The 24649-nt window shown below is 38.4% G+C and overlaps 2 protein-coding genes across 7 annotated transcripts in view; one reads left to right on the top strand and one right to left on the bottom strand.

Annotated features, from left to right (window-relative positions):
* Positions 1-23355, bottom strand: part of LOC106880005 (isoleucine--tRNA ligase, cytoplasmic) — a 55178-nt gene extending 31823 nt beyond the window's left edge. The window contains exon 1 of one of the 2 annotated variants that reach the window (XM_014929791.3): positions 23121-23355. The gene's annotated coding sequence lies outside the window, so the exon portion shown is untranslated. Of the gene's footprint in view, positions 1-22291; positions 22439-23120 lie in introns of those variants that run through there. The other variant, XM_089359420.1, reaches the window with a different exon arrangement.
* LOC106880006 (uncharacterized) overlaps positions 1-24649 on the top strand; it is a 46068-nt gene that overhangs the window by 10680 nt on the left and 10739 nt on the right. For 2 of the 5 annotated variants that reach the window (XM_052971486.2, XM_089359422.1), the window contains exon 1: positions 23970-24649. This exon is cut by the window's right edge. The exons of 1 other annotated variant lie outside the window; for it this stretch is intronic. Coding sequence is in view for 1 of the 4 variants with exons in the window: in XM_052971485.2 (XP_052827445.1) it covers positions 23883-23943 (61 nt within the window). In the remaining 3 variants the exon portion in view is untranslated. Of the gene's footprint in view, positions 1-23389; positions 23944-23969 lie in introns of those variants that run through there. 2 more of the 5 variants (XM_052971485.2, XM_014929793.3) reach the window with 2 other exon arrangements.

The following is a 24649-nucleotide window of genomic DNA, read 5'->3' as shown; positions in this document are numbered from 1 at the left end:
TTTGAAGTATAGGGTTGAACCTCATCGTGTGTGCGTTCTCACCACTTGATAACTGGTGTTGGTTTGTTAACATCCCATAACATAGCAGTTCAGTGAAAGAGACCAGAAGTGTAAGTACTAAATTTAGAGAAAAAAAATTTAACAAAAAAAACAGGACTGGGATTGATTTATTTAAAACAACTCTTCAAGGCAGTGCTCCAGTATGGCTGCAGTCCAATGAGTGAAACAAGCAAAAGATAAAAAAGACAGCAATGATAACCTGAGGTACATCACACACACACACACACACACACACACACACACAATATTGCTAAATCTATGTGTAAAAACTGGAAGTGGAACATATTTCCAGTGACAACAGAGCTGCCAATTTATGGCAGCAGTTTCGCAATAATGCTTGGAATTGTTCCAAATTTGCAATTTAGGGCTGCTATTAAGTAATCGTAATTTCTTCTTATTTACTTCCTTTTTTTTCCGCTTTTCAACTCTCTTCTAACTGCGACGACATTGTTTGACCAAAGGAACAGAGAGTGTGAGAAGGAGGTGGAGTTTTTAAAAAAAAAAAAAAAAAAAAAAGTGAAGGTGGGAGAGTAGGAGAAGTTATAAAAGCTAAAAGATTAATGAGAAACTCCTCCTTCCCACCCCCACCCAGCACATACACAGATACAAACAAGTGTGAAACTGAATGAAAAGTTATGGCAGTTTGACATAAAACAGTATAATAAACCAGTTATTGCAATATGATTCATCTCTTCAAACTACCACCAAAATATTGAACCCTTTGCTGACCTCTTACGACCTCATTAATTAGAAGATTCTATTTAAAACTCAGCAGAAGTAATCGCCCTCTCTTCCCCCACACCCACCTACCATGTTAGATTAGGGTTTTGGGTGCTCCAAGAAAGAAGTTTGTTTCAATTTTTCTTGATCTAAAAATAGCCACAGGGAAAACAACTTACTATTTACTATCCCTTTCAATTACCTTCTATATATCCACGAGAGAATTTTGTTTTTACTTTCAGCTCAGTACCGGAGGGGCCTCTGTTATATGTGCACGGCTGGACTAAGGGGCGTTTTGGTGCAAGATTTAGTAGCAGTTTCACATGCATGTGAATCTCCCCTCTCTTGGTCATCGATGTGGCACAAAGGAAAGGCCAACCGTTTTAAGGCCAATACAACTTCACAGAGGTGTTGTCACAGACTGAGCTTTTGAATTACAAATACAATTTATCTGACTGGCTTACTCACACTTTCAGACTACCAAATTTTATTCAACCCGAGATTATGATAGAAGACAAATGCTCAAAGATTCATGTAGTGAGTTTGAACCTAGGTCCTCGTGGTTGCAAAGTAAACTTCTTAATCACCAAACCATGCTTATGCTTACATACATGTGCACGGTTGTGGTAAGAAGTTTGCTTCCCAACCACATGGTTTGGCATTCAGTCCCACTGCATGGCACCTTGGACAAGTGTCTTCGACAATAGACTTGGGCTGGCCTTGTGAGAGGATTTGGTAAATAGAAACTAAAAGAAACCAATGTGTGTGTGTGTGTGTGTGTGTGTGAGCCTGGTGTTGCCATCCGGTTTCACCAGTCCTCAGTCAAATCGTCCAACCCATGCTAGCATGGAAGGCGGACGTTAAACGATGATGATGATGATGATGATGATGATATATGTATATATATATATATATATTTATGTCTGTGTTTGTCCCACTTAATAAACAGTGTTAATTTGTTTACATACCTGTAACTTAGCAGTTCAGCAAAAGAGACCAATACAATAAGCACTGAGCCTTAAAAAAAAATTAATTACTGGGTCAATTTGTTCAACTAAACCCTTCAAGGTGGTACCCCAGCATGGCTGTGGTCCAATGAACAAAACCAGTGATAGATAAAAGATAAAAGATGTACAGCAGAATGCAAAAACCTTGAAGAGATCCCTCACATCAATTTGGTTGATGCTTTAAGAGTCCCACCAATCCACTGCCTTGATTTGGAGTCTGAAAATAAGTTGGAGGCTTGTCAGATAGATTGGATCATATTTGTAATTCAAAGGCCCAGCCTTGCCACATTGATTTGGCTGGAGAATTATGTTAAGAGTACACATCTGTGGAGAACTCAGCCACTTATACGTTAATCAAATAAGTAGGTGCTTCAGTTAATTGGACAACTGAAAGCTCACCTGAAAAACTAATGAAGAATCCATCACAAGTGAATTACATAGTCAACATTACATCTTGGCTCACACCAATAACTCGGTTGTTTTTATTTATATACCATCGTAACAAAGCCATATACACATGTGCACATGTATGTATACACATATATATGTACATATGTATGCATGTATATATGTATGTGCATACACATGAATGCATGTATGGGAAGCAGGATCTTTTATTATTACATTGATAAATTAGTAAACACATCAAATGGATTTCCATTTCTTCGCAACTAAACTAATTCTATTTTGCAGGACAGGCAGACTCTAACGTTTTGGCCTGGCTGTCAGCAGAAATATGCTGACTCGGACATTTGGCTCCTCCTTATTGCAGCAAATCAAATAGTTTATTGATTATATTGATTAGTGATATCTAGTCATGAGCACAGGACCGACCACCCCAACTTTATTTACTTGTGTGGACAACATAATTTTTACAGCAGTGTAGGGCATTCAACAACACTGTGACCACAACCACTACTACCAACACTATTACTACAACTACTAATAATAATAAAGTGCTGTACTCATTAATACGATGACATCCGGTGCTATAGCCACCACCATCGCTAGTCTGTACTATAACCGATATTGTAGTAACCACTACCACTCCAACATCAAATACTGTAACCACCACCACCACCACCACAACAGTTCATACTGTAGCCACTACCACCACTACAATATCCATACTGTAGCCAGTATTGTAGTAACCACTACCACTACAGCAGTCAGTCCTACAGCTACCACCACTACGACAGCCTGTACTACAATCGCCACAACACCTACAACCAGTGTTATAACCACCACCACAATAACTTATACTGTAACCACTACAATAGCCATTAGTGTAATCAACACTACAACAGCCAGGAATGTAGTCACCACTGTTAAAGCCAGTACTTATTTCTTTATTGCCCACAAGGGGCTAAACATAGAGGGGACAAACAAGTTCAGACAAACGGATTAAGTCGATTACCTCGACCCCAGTGAGTAACTGGTACTTAATTCATCGACCCCGAAAGGATGAAAGTCAAAGTCAACCTCGGCGGAATTTGAACTCAGAACGTAGCGGCAGACAAAATACCACGAAGCATTTTGCCCGGCGTGCTAACGTTTCGGCCAGCTTGCTGCCTTCATCAAAGCCAGTTAAAACCAGTACTGTAGCCAACACCACTATAACCAGTACTAGAGATACCACCACTGCAGCCAATACCATAGCAATCAACACCACAACCACAATTAGTCTCCTTGGTTGAAGGGAGAGTACAGATTGGTGCAGGCATAACAGTGTGGTTAAGAAGCCTGAGGTTTCAGGTTCAAGTCCACTGCATGACATCTTAGGCAAGTGTCTTCTGGTGTTATTTCTTTACTACCCACAAGGGGCTACACACAGAGGGGACAAACAAGGAGAGACAAACGGATTAAATCGATTATATCGACCCCAGTGCGTAACTGGTACTTATTTAATCGACCCCGAAAGGATGAAAGGCAAAGTCGACCTCGGCGGAATTTGAACTCAGAACGTAGCGGGGAGACGAAATACTGCTGAGCATTTCGCCCGGCCTGCTAACGTTTCTACCAGCTCGCCCAGGTCAACTAATGCCTTGTGAGTGAATTTGGTAGATGGAAACTGTGTAGAAGCCTGTTGAGTGTGTGTGTGTGTGTGAGAGAGAGAGAGAGAGAGTTTGTCCCACTGCTTGACAACCAGTTGGTTTGTGTATATCCCTGTAGCTTAGCAGTTCAGCAAAAGAGATTTAACAGAATAAGTACCAAATGTAAAAAAAAAAAAAAAGTCCTGGGGTTCGACTAAACCCTTCAAAGTGGTGCTGTGTTCCAGCATGATTGCAGTTCAGAGACTGAAACAATTAAAAAGGTAAAGGATTGGATAATGTTGTCCTAGATGGACAAAAAGACAGGATGGTCACCACTCTGGCACACACCTTGGATCAAAGGTAAGCTAGATCAATAGTCGAACCATGTTGCAGAGGTAAACAACATAATCATCATCATCATCAACAACTTATTCAGGAAAATGAAACAACAAAAGTAAATCAGTTTCGTATGAATTATCAACAGAGATCTAAGTGAATCAGTTTCTAATACAGTTGAACAAACACTGGGAAAAATAAAATAAAAATGTACATCAATATCTTTACTAGTCTACTTCAGCATCAGAGGAAAATAGCTTTTATTGGGAAACAATCTTAATAAATAAGTCAATTGTACAGATATGTAACCAACCGACCGTATCAGGCATAAAACATATACCACTGCATCTGCAGGCAGACTTGCTCCATTAGTGGGCTTTCATAGAAGGAAAGAAAAACAGCAACATGTATTTGCTTCAATTCACAATTAGATAAACTCAATGGGAGTGAATTTATTCCACTTTGTGAACTTTTTGTACTTATTATTTACCGATGTGGACCATCACTAGTTTCCCCGGATTCTGCTGTTTTGCTTTAATGGAAACCACTTTGAATATTAAGGCGGGAAGGTCAGCAGGTTTTATAGCAAGACCTAAGAGCCGGAATAACTACACAATGCATCACCGTCTCGAAACAAAGAACTACATTCCGTATTAGAGAGAGAGAGAGAGAGAATGAATCAGTGAGGTTAACTGTAAATATTCTTTGTTCTTCAAAGAGATGGTCATAAGATACCGCAACCACTGAATGTGGATAGCACATTTCAACAACACGTGATACAACAACAGAATATAACCAGATCAGATAATGATAGCTAAAAAGTTAAACTGCAAATTACAGGGTCAGGCAGTCTGAATCCTTCTGTTCTGCAGTGCATTGTGTCCGAAAGCAAATGCTCCTCCCACTACTACCACAGTTTTGTCATCACCATTGCCACCGTCATCATCTGCTTTCCATACTGGCATGGGTTTGATGTTTTGACAGGATCCAAAAGATCGGATAACTGTCTTGCTCCATCTAAAACTTGCAGTAAATTTTTTTTAGAATCACAAGTATCACAGTTAATGAAGGAGGTCTCGTTAGATAAATTGACTTCAGCACTTAAGATTTTGTGATCTGGAATTCATTCTATCAGACTCTTTTGCAAAACTGTTTTAAGTTACAAGGATTTTTATGTTTTTATCTAAAACTTGTTTCAGTCATTAGACTGTGGCCACCACCTTGAAGAATTTTAGTTGAATGAATCAACCCTAGTCGCTATGTTGCAGGGATGGAAACACACCAACACCAGTTGTCAAGCAGTGGTGGAGGACAAACACAGGCACAAAGACACACACACACACACACACACACACACACCTCTTTGAGGCTGTGTGCTCTATACAAGAAACTGATATCCAAGAACATGCCAAAGACACTGGTATGGTTGCATGCACCATAGATTTAAGCCATCACCTTGTTTAACACCAGAGTATGGCTTTTGGCTGCCTTCAGCAAAATCCCTTGCTTCAAGTAATCAGAACAGGTATGAGGATAACTTTCTGGGTAAGAAATTAATGAAAAAATATCTACAAGCATGGCTGTGTAGTTAGGAAGCTCACTTTGCAACCATGTGGTTTTGGGTTCAGTCCCATGGTGCAGCACCTTGGCCGTCTTCTACTAAAGCCTGAAGTTAATCATTGCCTTGTGAGTGAATCTAATAGACGGAAACTGTGTGGAAACCTATCATGTGTGTATGCAGGTGTGTGTGTGTGTGGGAGGGGGTATATACACACATGTGTGTGCATGTGCAAGTGGTATATGTGTATGCCTATGTGCCTGTAGAGCCCCCACTGGCTCCATCACACACACACATACAACATACATACACACACACATGAGATAGCAATAGCTAAAAAGTTTAACTGCAAATTACAAATCACGGAGTTTGAATCCTTCTGCTCTGCAGTGCATTATATCTGAAAACAACCACACACACACACACACACACACACATGCGTGTGCACACTGCTTGACAACTTAAGATGGTTTGTTTACATCCCAATAACTTGGCAGCTTAGCAAAAAAGAGCAATTGAATAAGTACCAGACTTTAAAAACAATTACTAGGATTGATTTGTCCAATTAAAACCCTTCAAGGCAGTGCCCCAGCATGGCCGCTATCCAATGACTGAAGCAAGTGAAATATAAAAGATTAAATATTATAAGTTTCTGTTTTTGGTAAAAGAAAAGTTACTGCACCTTAAAAATGCAAGAATTTAACACCACTTTGGTTTTTTTGAGGTTGTAAATCTGAGCTGAAATTACACTGTCTGGTGGAATGTCTTTGGAATGTCTTGGTGGAATGTCTTTGATCATAGGCTTGCTTGATCAGGGCCAACCTAGGGTTAAACAACATCTCCAGCATCTTTACATTTATTATAGTCTTTGAAATGCTTTAGCAATTTTTCTGTCTTCTCTCTCAGTTGGATCATACATTCTAAAATCCTGCTTACTCCAATCCCTTCCACCATGCTCATCAAAGCTCCCCTCCCCCTCAGACACACAAATCGTGGGCGGACAGCGCTGAAGACAAACAGACGTAATCAACAAAAGGGATGTAAACAACGGCTGTAAGAAGGAGACATGAATGCTACCAAAATACTACAATGATTGAAGGGAGGATGTACTTATAAATCAAGTAAGCTTAGTCTGATTAAATAAGAATCACCATGGCAACGTTTCCCCATGGTCTGAAATGTATAGACAAAAAGGAAAGGAAAGGAAAAGGGAAAGAAAAGAAAGAAGAAAACTAGAAATTAACAGACACTTTCTCGACCAGAATAACGCAACTGAAAAGAAACGGCTGATATAGCAAGCAAGTAAAAATAGACAAATCAATAAACATGTGCGAGATAAAAATAAATTCAACAAACTTCAACTATAGATGAAGAGGATGATGATGATGATGAGGAGGAGGAGGAGGAGGAGGAGGAAGAGGAAGAAGATGTTTGTGACAGTGGTGGCAGTGATGGTCGGTTGAACTAATGGTCAGTTAATGTTTGGTCACGATAACAAAAGTGACAGCCAACTCATCATCTGGTCTGCTACATTGGCTAAATAAATCCATCTAATATATATATTTATATATACATACATAATATATATATATATATAAATATAATATGTAAGCACGTATGTATAGTGTGCATGTGTCTGTGTGCATGCATGTATATGTAAATATGCATGAATGAATGAATAGAAGGATGTACATACATATTTTCCATTCACCCCACTCCTACCTTATCAAGCATTTAATACAGGGTATTTAAAAACGAATAGTACAAAATGGAAAAATACATGCGACTGTTGTAATGAACATATTGCAAAAATACTGGGGGGGGGGGGGGGGGGTGTACCATTCATTTTGAATTACCCTGTATATCTGTAGCTTGCAATAGGGTTGGGTAGGTCTGCAATCTGCAATACAGCAACTTTCCATGCCTCTCAGTCCTGTGTCATTTCCACACACCAGCCTAACACTTTCAGGCCCCGACCTATCTACTTCCATCAATCACACCCCCTTTTAGCCTCTATGCAGCACTCAAAAACATAACACGACGACACCAGCATCTGTTCGTCTCTGCTGAATCAATCTTCCAATACCTTTAATGTCCAGTTGCTTTCTTCTCACACTATTTGACCCAACCCTCTCCTCAAATACGTTAATACTGCATACTTATTGATCCGTACTCAACCCTTCCCTCTTCTGCTGTTATCAATCCTCTGTTTTTATCACCTATGTTTTAACTCTTAATACAACATGACATCATCGTCTCTTTAATTACTGCAGGTCTTCTACGATCGATGTCATACAGCACAGCATCACCAACACACACACACACATACACCCTCTAATCACTGCAAGCTTGCTGTTTTAATTGTCATACAATAGTGTCTCACCTTTGATCAGTATTTCAGGTCCTCTGTAATCACTATCACACAGCATTACACTTCTGATGCATATACAATCTTTCTACCTACTTCAGGTCTTCTGTTTTTAATCATCCTACAATATCATACATTTTTCTCCAATCAATGACATCACCACATTACACAAGCCAATGAGCAAACCTCCATGCAACCTGATGGCCTGCTAGAAATAGTAACTGAAATCTTTAAATCACCTCCTAATGTCTTAAATAAGAAAAAATACACTAGAAAGTGTATACCTAGGTAATAAAAAATGCAAATGGTAAATATAAGATATGGCAGCCTATTGCTGGATGGATGCATTCTTCTTCATGCCTGAAGGATTTTGCTCATACTAACTCATTAACACTGCCTTGCTAATTAGACGTTGACGAGTACTCTACTGGTCTTAATATTTACTTTTGCCAACTGAGTGGTCTGAAACAGTGTGAACTAAAGTGCTTTGCTCAAGGACAAAACCTGTGTCCTGGACAAAGAATCGAACCTTACAACCTTATGAATATGAGCTCAGTTGTCTAATCATGAGGCCACATTTCTTTTCAAACTCAGCTATGCTACTGCAGAAAAACAAAATAAGATGGTAGCACCTGGAACACTTTAACCCTTTAGTAGTTAAACTGGCCATGTCTGGCCAAAATATTCTACCTGTTTCATGTTCAAACTGGCCGAATCTGGCCACCTCACAGCAACCCTACATTATCATTTTAAAAATTAACAATTACTTCATCAAACTCTCAAAGCTACAAGATAATCCATGATTAATTCAAAACAATGTAACAAAATAAGCACTACTTTTGATAGAATAATTTGAATGCCAAAGGGTTAATCCCTTGTCATCTCATATACAGCATCACCTGACTCATATAAAGTAGTCATCACAAATTCCTTGGATATTCTATATTTGTGGTCACTATTAGGGTCTATTGTTCTCTACTGCAGACATCACCATCATCCAGGGCAGTCTTCTTTCATTACATACTCCACAGAAGACCATACCTTTTCCAAGCATTTTTTGATTTGAGTAGGGGTCCTTTATTGGGTGCTGTTTAACCTCCCAGAGCATATGATGTCACTCATTATTCTTTAATAGATTCTGCTTTACTCTCACATGAAAAGGACATCTACATCCGTTGACTTGCTGAGCAAACAATCTTTTAATGGTGTTGCTAATGTTATGGTCATGTTGTGGTTGAAAAACATCATCATCCACTTTTCCATGCTTGCGTGGGTAGAATGGAATTTGTTGAGGCAGATTTTCTACAGCCAGATGCCCTTCCTGTTGCCAGGGAAGGTGATATTTCCCCATAATCAGATATGTTCTCATGGAATATTAGAAACAAATGACACCACTTGCATGATGGTGAAACTCGTTTACAATCATCACACGATGTCAAGACCAGGAGACAGTAACACACACACCCACACTGGTTTCTTTTTCAGTTTCTATCAAATCCACTCACAAGGCTCTGATCAGAATGGGGTTACAGCAAAAAAGACTTGTTCAAGATGACACACAGTGGGACTGAACCCAGAACCATGTGACTGGGAAGCAAACTTTCTACTACACAACCGCACTGGCACCTATATGAGTGTAAATTTTCTCATCCAATTTATAGTCAAACAAATCGACCCCAGTACTTATTTTTTGTTAAACCTAGTACTTAGTCTGTTGATCTCTTTTGCTGTACTGCTTGGTTATGGGAACATAAACACACCAACACTGATTTTCAATCAGTATGGAAGGACAAAAAAAGACACAAAGACACACACACACACAACAAACTTCTTTCAGGTTCTGTCTACCAAATCCACTCACAAGGCTTTGGTTGGCCAGAAGCTATATGAGAAGACACTTGCCCAAGGTGATACACAGTGTGTCTGGACCCAGAACCATGTGGTTGGGAAGCTAGTTTCTTACAGCCAATGAATGGCTATAGGGGTCCACCTGAATGAAATAGTAATCAAAGGAGCCCTTAGGCAAAAAATGGTTCACCACTACTGTTATAAACAGTAATAATAATAAAAATCCTTTCTACTGGAGGCACAAGCCCTCAATTTTGGAGCAGGGGAGGGGACTAGTTGATCACATCGACCCCAGTATTTTCACTGGTACTTAATTTATTGACCCCGAAAGGATGAAAAGTGAAGTTGACCTCAGCAGAATTTGAACTCAGAACATAGGAATGGGCGAAATATCACTAAGCATTTCATTCAGCGTGCTAACGATTCTGCCAGCTCGCAGCCTTGGCAATAATAATAATAATAATAATAATAATAATAATAATAATAATGATGATTTCCTGTATTAGCTACAAGGATGAGATTTCCTTCAGTGGCTTAAAATCTATTCTATGACGGATAATTCGAGTTCCAAAAGCTTAACGAACTGTTTCAGTAATATTGAAAGTTCAATGAAAGGGCAACAGCAAAAACAATGTTGACCTCAACATAAGATGAAGATGAATAAATTCCAGTAAAAGCTGAAGGCCATCTTTGGCTATCGCTTTAAAACACACTGATGAGATGTGTGGAGTTGAGTTTAGATGAATCATCAGGAAACTAACTACAAAATCAAATAATCTATATTGGATCTGAACAGAATTAATCAGAAACGAAGTTACTTCAGATGATGGTAACGAGCTCCCTAGCAGCCTCAGTTGTTAATAATTAAGGCATATCTATTATATATATATTATGAGAACAAGATGTTATGCACTCTCTACATAACTATCTTGGGTTCTTATTCAAATGAAAATCAACGAGCTGTAATACTATAATAAGTGGTGGTGCTGGTGGCGGTGCTATCTACGATTTTTTGTTTTTTTTATTTCCCTGTTAATTTTGCTGTTCCTGTTGTTGTTGTTATACTGATATAACATTAATGAATTGCAAATTATATCTGGTAAAATTACATGTAAAGTTACACCAAAATATTAATTTCCTCTTGGAGATGGAAGGAGGAGGAAAAAAGGAGAGAAAAAAAATATTAATCAATAATTATCAAGAATTTGTTGGTTTCTTTATTTTTTTTTTCTTTCTTGTTATTTTTTTTCATTTCTGATAGTTTAAGTTTGTTGTTGTTTACTGTTGTACTTCAACAAATAGCAGTAGCTGGAGAGAGGGGGGGAGGGAGAGGGGGGAGGGGGAGGGAGAGGGGGAGGGAGAGGGGGGTGGGAGGGGGAGGGATGGGAGAGGGGGAGGGAGGGAGGGAGAGAGAGAGAGGGAGGGAGGGAGGGAGAGAGAGAGGGAGGGAGAGAGAGAAAGAGACTTAATAGCTAGTTATTCGCTCACTTAAGATCCATCTATAAAATACAGCTCTAAGTCTCCATTGTTCTTTAGCTCCAAGTGAGCACCATTTAAAGGCATTCCAGCCTTGACCATCCTCGCCCTTTGTTTTTTTTTTCATTAAGCAAGTAATGGTAGACAACATTATTCTAAATATTTTCCCCTTTTTCTAAGACAATAGGGAGACGTTACTGTTATTCCCAGGCAGTCACGTGACCACACAGTAGTCCCCTCATTTTATTGGTCTTTGTTGTTTAGCTCCCTTGCCTGCCTGAATAGTGGATAGGGGAGGGTAGCAACATGGATATGATATACTAATGATGGCTACAGATATGTTGCCATAGCAACTGCAAAACATATGCACACATTATATATCTAATAGAGAGTTATTACATATTTAACACACAAACACTACCACCACCACCACCACCACCACCACCACCACCACCACCACCACCACCACAACAACAACAATATACTACAAACCTAGACACACACTAGTAAGCATGTTAGTTGTGTAGGTGGACAAATTAAATTATTGTAACATTATAAATTCCTGCTACGTAGTCTTTAACAATTCATATTATACTAACATGCATACACACTCATGCATATATACATATATAGGCGCAGGAGTGACTGTGTGGTAAGTAGCTTGCTTACCAACCACATGGTTCTGGGTTCAGTTCCACTGTGTGACACCTTGGGCAAGTGTCTTCTACTATAGCCTTGGGCCGACCAAAGCCTTATGAATGGATATGGTAGACGGAAACTGAAAGAAGCCCATCGTATATATGTATATATATATATGTATGTATGTGTGTGTGTATGTTTGTGTTTGTCCCCCCAACATCGCTTGACAACCGATGCTGGTGCGTTTACGTCCCCGTAACTTAGCGGTTCGGCAAAACAGACCGATAGAATAAGCACTAGGCTTCCAAAGAATAAGTCCTGGGGTCGATTTGCTCGACTAAAGGCGGTGCTCCAGCATGGCCGCAGTCAAATGACTGAAACCAGTAAAAGAGTAAAGAGTATATATACATATATATATATATATATATATATATATATATATATATATATATATGTACCCCTGCATTTTTCTTATAAGTTGACATTGCACATCAAATAGATCTTTGTAAATTCATTTCCTTGCAATAATTCCTTATCTGTTTTGTCATGACCAAGACAGTTACCTGTATCCAGTAGCAAGGCTCCAGCTTGGACGCTCAGCAGTTATGGAAAGTATGAATTATGCCTTAACTACTGCCACTTCCAGGAGAGCTCTGGCACTGGGGCAGCAGTGTAGCTCAAGGACTTCAGTTATTGGTCAAATAGCAGAAGATGGTCCTGTGACTAAATCACACAAATCCCAGATGGCTGGGCCCTAGATACCAGTTATACAGGTCCACCAGTGTGTGCACATGTCTCAGTGTCACAGGAACTAGTCCCTTTGCTTTAGGATTAAACAGGCCCTATTTCTCAAGAGTCAGCACAAGAGAGAAGTGGGGTAACAGAGCAAACTATTTAATAAACAGGCAGAAAACAAAAAGAAACCATTTCTGTATCTTTTCCAAGAGAAAGTTATGGTCTTCAGACTTTGACATAAAAATCCATAATCGCTCGCCTACGCCTGTAGGCATGGCACATGAGATGGTTGTGCTAATATAACTAATACAGGCAACATCGCTATAACAGGAAATAAATGAGCAATGAGGGAGGGGGGGAGAAAAACGATACCAATTACTCTTTTACACGTTTCAGTCATTTGACTGCGGCCATGCTGGAGCACCACCTTTAGTCAAGCAAATCGACCCTAGGATTTATTCTTTTGTAAGCCTAGTACTTATTCTATCGGTCTCTTTTGCCGAACTGCTAAATTACGGGGACATAAACACACCAGCATCAGTTGTCAAGCAATGTTGGGGGGACAAACACAGACACACAAACATATATATATATACATATATATGACAGGCTTCTTTCAGTTTCCGTCTACCAAATCCACTCACAAGGCTTTGGTCGGTCCGAGGCTATAGTAGAATACACTTGCCCAAGGTGCCACGCAGTGGGACTGAACCCAGAACTATGTGGTTCATAAGCAAGCTACTTACCACACAGCCACTCCTACGCCTATAATTAATGAATTATATTTTATTTTTTGTTATCTTTTACTTCTTTCAGTCATTAGACTGTCTATGCTGGAGCCCCACCTTGAAGAATTTTTTAGTCGAATCAACCTCAGTATTCAACTGGTATTTATTTTATCAATCCCAAAAGACGAAAGGCAAAGTCGACTTAAGTGGAATTTGAACTCAGACCACAGAAACATACAAAATGCCACTAATACTTAAAGAACTATAAATAAGTACAGCAAATGTATTCAAATATAAATGTATCAGAATGATAAAACAGTTTTTTAAAAACAAAACTGTAACATTGAGAAATTTTAGTTATACCAGTTCACCTTTTTTTCCACACGCAGTACGCTTATATTCTTTGCAAAATTGGGCAATACACTTGAACTAAAAGTTATATTAAGGATATTGTGGCACACCTCGCGGCACCCCTCGCATCGCCTCGTGGCACACCAGTGTGCTGTGACATACTGGTTGCGGAGCAGTGAGTTACACCATGCTGATGACATTTTCCAGGGTACTAACACTTATACCTGTATAGCTTGTGAGAAAAGAGCTACATACAGTTGTTGAATGGCAAAGGCAGCTCAAACAAGAATGCAACACACACACACACACACAATTATTTAAGTTATGTAGATTGACAAAAACAGATTTCTTATCTACTGACAAATCATGTAAAATAAACAAAATGACTATAAATCACCATCGGCTGAAAATTATATTACGAGTTTTGTTTTTCACTCTTCAGCACTCGGATTACTGTGTCAAATGTAATGCTAATCTATTCATCATCATTTAACGTCCGCTTTCCATGCTAGCATGGGTTGGACGATTTGACAGAGGACTGGTGGAGCCCGAAGGCTACACCAGGCTCCAATCTGATTTGGCAGAGTTTCTACAGCTGGATGCCCTTCCTAACGCCAACCACTCCGAGAGTGTAGTAGGTGCTCTTAAGTGTCACCGGCACGAAGGCCAGTCAGGCAGTACTGGCAACGTCCATGCTCAAAATGGTGTATTTTATGTGCCACCCGCACAAGAGCCAGTCCAGGGGCACTGGCAACGATCTCACTCGAAAGTCCTTTAATCATGCATTATCTCTTAGCTTTGAGATTTTGATGATGTGATTGTTTATTTTTATAATGAGATTGTAGAGTAGGGGTGAGAAGCTGGATGCGGCCAGTTTGAATGTAAAACAAGTAGAAAATTTGGGCTCAATATGGTGAGAGGGTTAAGCATCATCCTCATTTGATGTCCACTATTCCATGCTTGCATAGGTCAGATGGAATTTGTTGAGACAGATTTTCTATGATTGGATGCCCTTCCTGTCATCAACCTATGCCCATTTCTAAGTAGGGTAATATTTCCTCATGACCAAACAGATCACTTACAACCATCACGACTTCAAAACAAGAATACACGCAAACACACAGATGTACATGTACATTATACAAGGTTTTGGTTGACCTAAGGGTATGGTAGAAGAAACTTGTGCAGAATACTACACAGCGACACAGAACTGAGGACGACATGATTGGGAAGCAAGTTTCTTGGTTACACAGCTACATCTGCACACATATATATATATATATATCATCATTTAACGTCCATCTTTCATGCATGCATGGGTAAGACAGTTGACAGGAGCCAGCCGGGTAGAAAACTGCCCTAAGCTACTTTCTGTTTGGCATAATTTTTACACTCTGCAGAGTGGATTCAGTGCTTTTTACATGGCACTAACACAGGTGAGGTTAGTTTTGGCATGATTTTTACAGCATGGCAAACAGACATTAAATCCAATTTATATATACGTTTTATTGGTAACCTGGTATAGTCAAGTTATGTTATTTATATAAACAATATGTTTAAATATGTCTCAATATGTCTAAACATGCACAGCATTTCTCAAACACATTAGAAGCAATGTTAGGTAAACTAACACAAACAAAATTAAGTCCTTATGCAACCATACAAATAGGAAGCTTGTCTAAAATGTGTCATCATAACTGACTAATAATATTTCATACATTAGATATAGTGAGAGAAATATGTACAAGTAAAATGGGGATATACAATGTTTAGATCTTTCTTAAAAGTATTAATAATGTTAAGTGAAACACCACCAACAAGGACATGAAATGAGGTCATTTTCTCTTGGATTGATACAAGTCTACCTCTTCACTTGGTCAATGATACTGTGTGCAACTTGGCACTCCATCCAATCATAGAAAATCTGTCTCAACAAATTCCATCTGACCTATGCAAGCATGGAATAGTGGACATCAAATGAGGACGATGTTTAACCCTCTAGCCATGTCGAGCCCAAATTTTCTACTTGTTTTACATTCAAAGTGTGTTCCAGTAGAGCCAGCCAATGGAAAAGCCTGCTCATGAAATTAATGTGCAAGTGGCTCCCAAGGTTATTTATTAATGGATATAAAATGAAGTTTAACCCTTTTGATACCAAACTGCCTGAGAACATCTGTGGTTCTCTGATACAATTTCCCTACTTAAAAGAGATCTAAATTAAAACCTTCCTTCAAAATTTCATCTTATGTCTCAAACATTAACTTAATTATTTTACTAAATTTGTCATTGTTTTCAAAATTGATTAAGACAAGGAGAATACATTTCGACAAATAGATTAACTGAAGGGGTTAATGGCAAAACACTTTTAAGAAAAACTGGGTCAGCAATCAGCCTCTATGTAGTATCTCCCCAAATGCTTAACCCTTTTGTTACCATATTTCTGTTGAGCTGCTCTGTGTTTCTTTCAATTAATTTAAAATATAACAAAGAATTTAGTAAAATAACTTAGTTATCATTAAGCTAGTGTTAGGAACATAAATTGTGACTAAGGTTTGGTGGAAGATTTTAATTCGGAACTTTTGAAAACAAGACATTTGTACTCCTAAGCCAGAGAAGTTTCAGGCAGATTGGTATCATAAGGGTTAAAATAGAAGGCAAGTCTTCTAAACCATACCCTATCATCACTGTTATAGACAGTGTAGTTCTAGACAAACTATTAAAAAAAAAGGATGGATGTACCTTTATGTTGTTTTGGGGTTTAATACAACCACATCTATCATCAAGAAACTATATCTATCACTCATAGTAAGTAAATAAGGTGGGACTGTAACCTAAAACATATATAATATCTCTTACCTACTGGACAACTATGTGTAAGTAGCAGGTTTTCAAGCAAACTTATTCTACAACTAAATGTAGTTTGTAGACACAGAGCATTTGTTGCATACTCAGTACAAAGCATACATATGCACAAATTAAAAATATTCTTTGCTTCAGTGAATTACCGTGGTCATACAAACGCTTTTGCTATTTACACAAGCAAATACAGCCAAGTGGAACACTTTCCCAAGTGAAAGAATGACAAATAAAAATAAAGACCTCAATATAGAAAAAAATGTCTTCAATACAGTGGGAAATTAATGAAGCATAAATACTAAGTACAGTTAAAATACAAAGATTTCTATGGTGATCAGTTGAATACATGAACTGACTTTTATCGTATTATGAATCCACAATACACTGCTCCTTGCCACAGCTGAACATTGCCCCACAATAGCACGAAATGAGTAAGCCCAATAAGGAAGTTTCTATGTGATTAATAAAACCCCCTAAAAACAGAAGCCAAATTTCCCTCAAATTACACTCTGCATTAAAAAGATCTTAAAAAAGCACTTTAGTTATGCACATGTCAGGAAAAAGATACGAGGATCATAGCAGAAACATTTTGGACCATAGTTTTGCTCAATCAAGGTTGATAATCTGAAATGAAAAGGTACCAAATGGCAACCCTGCCTGTGGGTTGCATCTGATACTTTACATCTGGGTAAATTTGAATAAATTTTGTTGTGTCTTGTGAGAGTCATTATGCCAATAACAACACATACACAGATTCAACTCTACTTCTTTATTGTTAATTAATTATCAAACCAACTAACTGATCGTTTGTTTAATGTGCAAGTTAATCAATTAGTTATTTGTTAAAGTTCTTTTGAAGCTGTTTGCAACTTTCACGTCAACAATTTGTAAATCCAATATAAAAATGAAGTAAAATGTGAACAAACTATTTGGTTTTTAAAAAAATGATTTAGTATGGAAGCAGCAACTTGGTATTTAATTTGGTCTTAACCTCAAATTTTAATGAGTAAATGCATGAAAATATATTACACTTGGTGTTACCGGGACAAGAACATTCTCAGGTGGGTTAGTAACAAAATGTTTAATAGACTTTTTTATAAGTCTATAGACCAGTAAAAACAGTGTTTGTACTTCATCATGTAGAATCCATCATACACAGAATATTCGGTGTTTCGAGCAGTGTGGCTGTCTGGCATAATGATTTATTGATGAATGCTGTGTGTCCACTAATGGTGATTATGATGCCGATAAAAAAAAAAACCCATAAATGTAATGATAGTGGCAATAATGATGAGGATATTGACTTTACCATTGATAGTGCAATTTCCAAATATGGAACATAATTTCCATTCATCCACCCCCAATTCCCCTCATGTTTAGCAACCTCACGTTCATCAACTACATCATATATTCCCAGCTGGTTTATAAGATTATCTAATCGTTGAATGATGTCCGATTATAGGCGTATTGCTATGTACTTGTTGCACAACAGAAATTTTGTGTAATATCCAGTGAGCATTGCTTATATGATGAATATATTTGTGGTTATGTATATATAGCAGCACTTCACAAAGCCATGTGTTGAGGAAGCTCCGTGTGTGTGTGTGTGTGTGCACGTGCGCATGAACATGGGTTATAATTTTTCTTTATAAAACAAAGACCAAGGCATCTGGCAGAATCGATACTGGTGTCACATTAAAAGCACCAGTGATGGTACCATGTAAAAAGCATTGGTGCCATGTAAAAAGTAGTGGTGCTGGTGCTTCATAAAAAGCACCCAGTACACTCTGTAAAGTGGTTGGCATTAGGAAGGGCATTCAGCCATAGAAACCATGCCAGAACAGACAATGGAGCCTGGTGTAGCCCCTGCCCTTACCAGCTTCTGTCAAGCCATTCAACCCATAGCAGCATGGAAAATAGATATTAAATGATGATTATGATGATGATGATGATAGCAAATTCAGAAATTAGTATTTTCTCATGTATCAGTGACACTGAACCCAGAACTTCTTACCACATAGCCACATCTGCGCCTTTTCTTCTCCCTCTTCACACTGAACCTGAGGCTCCTTCAGTCCCAGGCTTAATGAACCGAGGGCTTATCAGTGACCTAACATGTTGGCTACCAGTGTTTAATCATAACCTAACACCTATCAACAGTCCCCACACACACTCCAGCTACAGATCAAATAGTATCACTGTTCTGTAAGTACTGGAAACAGTATAAGATTAAAATAAATCTTAGATTGACAGAAATATCTGAGTAGAGCTTTGCAGGTGGTAAGATATGTTTTTGTGACAGTTTCTCTAGCAACTCCTATAACCAAACTGGTACCAGATAAACTGCTTTTGTTGTCCTCTGAACTACATTGGTAAAGTGGAGGTGCATGGCTCAGTGGTTAGGGTGTTGAATTTACAATCATAAGATTGTGGTTTTGATTCCTGGAGTGTGCAATGCATTGATCTTGAACAAAACACTTCACTTCACAGTTCTCAAGTCCACTCAGCTGGCAAAAATGAGTGATTATGTGACAGACTGGTGTCCTGTCCAGGTGGGATATAGACACCACAGGCCCTAGAAAACCAGCCCTATGAATTCTTTACCTTTTACACTGGCAAAGGCAGTTCTCTAATAAATGCAGAGAGTGTACCTCATCATCAGCATAAAGAAAATTAAGGTTATAACTCTGAACGTTCCGAATCATCCATTTGTTTGTAAACTGGTATGAATTACACAATGAGATGAGTGTACTGAGGTGGATGTGTAATATCAGTGTGCAGGAATAACAGAACATGAATCACAAAGATACTGAGAGGAAATGCTGTGATATGCAAAAGAAGAAGACTGTGATGATATGAAGGACAGGTGACATAGAATAATAGTTGATGAAAAAATGACAAACTATGGAAGAGGAAGGCTGGAATACGATGTGGATAGAAGTGGTGAGAAATGATTTCAGGATGCGAAACTTCACATAGGACGTGAGGAAGGACTGCAACAACTGGATGGACACTATGGGGAAAATGACCCTGCCAACACATGACAGCATAGAAAAGTGAATGTAAAAAAAACGATGATAATGATGCTCAGGAAAAAAGGCAAAAATCAATCCTGGTAGGATTTGAACTTAGGAACAAGGGGCCACAAAAGAGTAAATATCATAAAGCATCTTGTACAATGATTAACTATTTATATCAAAGTATTAAGCAGTGGATTAGTGAGTATATCTCTTTCTTAATATAGGCATGGCTTTGCCCAGTTTGTGAAAGCAATAATTACAATGGCGATTTCAAATTTTGATACAAAGCCTCAAATTAGAATCAACCTCAAAAACATGACTGGTATTTAACATATCAACTCCAGAGAGAATATGATAATATTTATTTATAATAATTAGTTCAAGGGGTGTGGTACAGTTGATTAAACCAGCCTCAGTATTTGACAAGGTTGAGACACAAAGAAACGATATGTTGAGATCGAAAGTCTACAATACTAACAGAAACAATGCTTTCAATAATGTGAATACTATAAAAGAATCTTTAAAAAGACAGTTTAGAAACATCGAATTTATATAATGGTATTGGAGTTGAAAAGTCAAACCAATAACCTAACTCTAAACATGTATTCGTGATGTTATGCCTCTAAAATACCGACACCGTTGTTTTGCAGAAACTGTACTATGCTGTTGATGTCCAACGATATCAAAACATGCCTTCATCTGTCTAATACCACCAAACAATGATCACATTTTCAATTAAATTAATTTTGAGATTAATTCTCAATTCCTTGAAATTACCTCCCCTTTTCTTTGGGAGTCCCCCAGGAGTGTATCTTTTAATTTTTTTTTAAACTTCAACCAGGGGAATATTTCATCGAGAATACTTTGTTTATATCTTCCAGTACAACTACTCTGAACTTATATCAGTTTATACGAGCTTCTCGTCGAGCGAATGTAATTTTGACGGAATAGTAATCTGTTTTCACGGCACTAGTTTTAGAAGAGAGAACGGAATATTGCAAAAAGAAGTGAGAGAAGCGAAACTGGATCAATCGTAGTAGGGTGTTGCTTTCTCATATACGATGCTAGTCAGAAACTGATTCCGTACAAAGGGACGAACTGACGCACAAAAAAATAAAAAAACAAGCAAAAAAGAGACAAGGTGATACTGCAATTTAACATGGCACTTTCACTCACTGTCGATCAGCAACTTGTATCGTTTGACTGACAAAAGTGAAAGGGGAATATAAACTTAGGACTGTCGAGAGCTAATTGAAAAGATTAAGGATATTATTTGTGTATATGTGTGTGTATGTGAGAGAGATCCATGAACGGATTGGAAAATCGAGACAATATTTAAGTGAACAATTTCGTTATTCAAATAAGAATAGGCAAACGTTACATTCACACACAAAACATCTTCACAGTCATTAAACAGCAGGCCATTGAACTCTTATGCTTGTAGTTTCTCAAACTGCTAGAAATAGCAGCCTTACGTCCTTTAAATCACATTGTCGTGAAAAGGGGGAACATAGTGAATAATGTTTTTAAGATACCTCTAAAAAGACTGATTAGTTCTGACTGGAAGCCTATTGATCGTAAGTCTTCAATATTAAAAGCATAGAACAAAAAATGACAAAATTAGTTACACACACGCCGCTGTAATCACGCATCCAGATATTTCTTGCCGTATCCTTAGATTGGTTTGCGCTTTATTTTCCACACTGTTTATGATGTGCTAATATAACGAATACAAAAAAACTCTTTCTTCAACATTTGTTTGTCTAAAGATTAGGACAATATGAAAATGTGACGTCCAAATTCTCAAGAGTATTATTAACATAAGTCAAAAGAAAAAAAGTTTTCTTGATCGCAAAACGAAAGCTAGTTACAAGAGTTGTATTGTGAAGGTATTGTTTAGCGCTAGCTCAGTCCCTTTTCATATATGTTGGGAACCGCATGCCCCATTAAACGAATCCCTTTTTTTTTTTTCTAGAAATTTGACCGCTGTTTTTAGCGAGTCGAGCGACTATGGAAAGTTCCCTCATTGACTCGTGTGTGAAGGCGGAAAGTGTAACAGACGTGTGAACTCGTTGGGAGAAGAGATGATGCAATCTATCGAAACAGCATTTTACTCGACAATATTTTCAACCATTGACAAAAATTATCGAGTGAGCGCAGGGGAACGGTGGTGCAGTGACGATCATGCTTTCCAATAAGGGCTCAAGCAACACAAGTGAAGCGACACCAATTAGGAATCGAAGTGGAAAAATCGATGTATAATGAAAAGATAAAGAGAAACATTCATGATTTCTTCTTAAAGAAGATCCTCTTAATTTATAGAGCTGAAGTGGGGATCAAGACTATGTAACTTTTATGCTTTTCGTGTCAGCGACATAAGTACTATATTGCTTCAACTAAAAATCGAAAGCAAGCCGCGAAAAAAGTTATAAAAGGACATGTTGCATTTGTTAAGGAGGTCGATCGGCTTGTTTTAGACATAATGCGGACAGCTTCAGCTGTCAAGGGATGCTTAACATAGTAAGAATAAAGCAGTTATACCAATAATATCCGTACCAGAGTCTTCTTTGTCTTCACAAGATACTCTTGTCTATATTTGTCTGCAACATAAACTGTTGTAATTGCCTATCAACTGCATGTATTTTCAACCTTTTGTCGGTTCACTGAATTAGTATGCGCTGTTCGTTGTTCGCTAAATGGGTTACGGCACATTATAAGCTTTTTTAAGTGTTAGGTGTAAAATACACACACAAAACAGATTTTTAAACAGAGAAGGGCTCACACATCACACAATGCGACAAAGCAACGAACACACACCACCAGTAAATTGCATAAAAACACTCGTGATTTCTAAATATCTCGTTTTCTAACTAGTACCAAGAAAACTCGTGCCTCACATATTTGATTAACCGCATAAAGCTGTCCAGGTTGTCAAGACATACGCTTTGATATTCAACGAAGAAAACCATCCACACATCGTAGATGATTTCTGTTACCTTCGTTTGAAATTTTTGTTTTGTTGTTTTCAAAGGGAGATACTTAATTGCTGTCCATGCAGGGTTTTTTGTATGATTAACGAAAACTTGTATGAATCCGGCCCGGTCACAACAGAGAACGGCTGCTCGATTTAAAAGAAATAGCAACCAAATCCCACTCCAAATGCATGCAATCAATCTCAGTAAATGGAAGGATACATCAGATAGCGTAGTCTTAGATATCCACTACAGATGGGATAGTCACGGCTGGGAAGACTTTGATCGTATTTCACTCAGTCAGCTCGATCAAGGCTTAGTTGGGGTTAAACAACAACTTACATCCGATAACAGAAAAAACAGATGAGTGTATATATACATAGACAAAAGAGATAATCCTATAAAAGACTTACCTAAATGTTTTTTGTTTTTTTTTAAGCAACAGGGTTTCAGAAAATAATTGTTCGAATGATTTCAGGTGTTCACTGAATATATATGTAATGGAATTACTTAAACGGTACTTTCGATAGTTGAGGAAGTGTTTGTTGTTGGCGTGTTCGATCGGGATTGAACACCAAAATATTCTAGCGACGTGTTCCAATCCAAATCAAATGTCTGCTTGTCGGCTTTAAATGACTCAATCACTATGACGGCGGCGGCGGCGGCAGAAGCACAACATGTGCCCTCTTATGCGCATGCGCCGAATCAAGCGGAGGTAATGCCCGGATACTTAACGAAACTATTGTCAGAACTCTTCTTTCTATTAACCGTTTATCTTTTACTTGTTTTAGCCATCGAACTGCGGCTGTGTTGTTGTTGTGGCGGCGGTGGTGGTAGTGGTGGTGGGAGGGGGTACTGCTTTAATGGGTTTCAGCTAAACGAATCGATCCTAGTACTTATTGTTTTCAAAGCCTGGTGCTTATTCTGTCGGTCTCTTCCGTTGAACATCTAAGTTATGGGGGTACTGCTAAAGTAGAGTAGTCCCGAACGCGCAGTCGCGCGTCCGCGCTAGCTAGTCGTGAGTGGTCGATCCTACAAAAAGTGCGCGTGCGCAAATGAATACATGTGTTTAGGGTTAGGGTTAGGGTTAGGATCGACCACGCACGACTAGCTAGTGCGGACGCGCGACTGCGCGGGTGCGCGTTCGGGACCACTCTGCTTTAGTAGTACCAGTTATGGGATGCAAACAAACCAGCAGCGACTGTCAAGCGGTAGTGAGGGACAGACGGCTGTGTGGTAAGTAGCTTGCTTACCAAGCACATGGTTGCGGGTTCATTCCCACTGCGTGGCACCTTGGGCAAGTGTCTTCTACTATAGCCTCAGGCCGACCAAAGCCTTGTGAGTGGATTTGGTAAACGGAAACTGAAAGAAGCCCGTCGTATATATGTATATATATATATATGTATATATATATATATATATGTATGTGTGTATCTGTGTTTGTCCCCCCAACATCGCTTGACATCCGATGCTGGTGTGTTTACGTCCCCGTAACTTAGCGGTTCGGCAAAAGAGACCGATAGAATAAGTACTAGGCATCCAAAGAATAAGTCCTGGGGTCGGTTTTCTCGACTAAAGGCGGTGCTCCAGAGTTAAAAGAGTATACATACACATACACACAAATATTTAATTACTACGGGCTTTTAACGAAGTTCTGATCGAAGCACATCATTTAACCCGTCATAACTCTTTCTAACTTTTTGGTATTTTGGGGAAATTTTTGCGAATTTAAAGCAGCAAATATTAAAAATGGGGGATATTTTTGTTTTACTTTCTACAAATACCTTTCAGGTGGTGTTGATTGTGATTATATCGAAATTTATAGAGAAAAAAAAAAAAAAAAATTGGTGGGTGTTCACACATTCTGAGACAATGTTTTCAAAATTTCAAGTTGTATTTTGTAGATATATATGTGATGTGCCTGTGTATGTGAGTGCTCACC

This window comes from Octopus bimaculoides, chromosome 11 (genome assembly GCF_046866305.1).
Source record: "Octopus bimaculoides isolate indiv1 chromosome 11, ASM4686630v1, whole genome shotgun sequence".
Taxonomy (NCBI): domain Eukaryota; kingdom Metazoa; phylum Mollusca; class Cephalopoda; order Octopoda; family Octopodidae; genus Octopus; species Octopus bimaculoides.
This window is presented reverse-complemented; position numbering and strand designations above follow the sequence as displayed.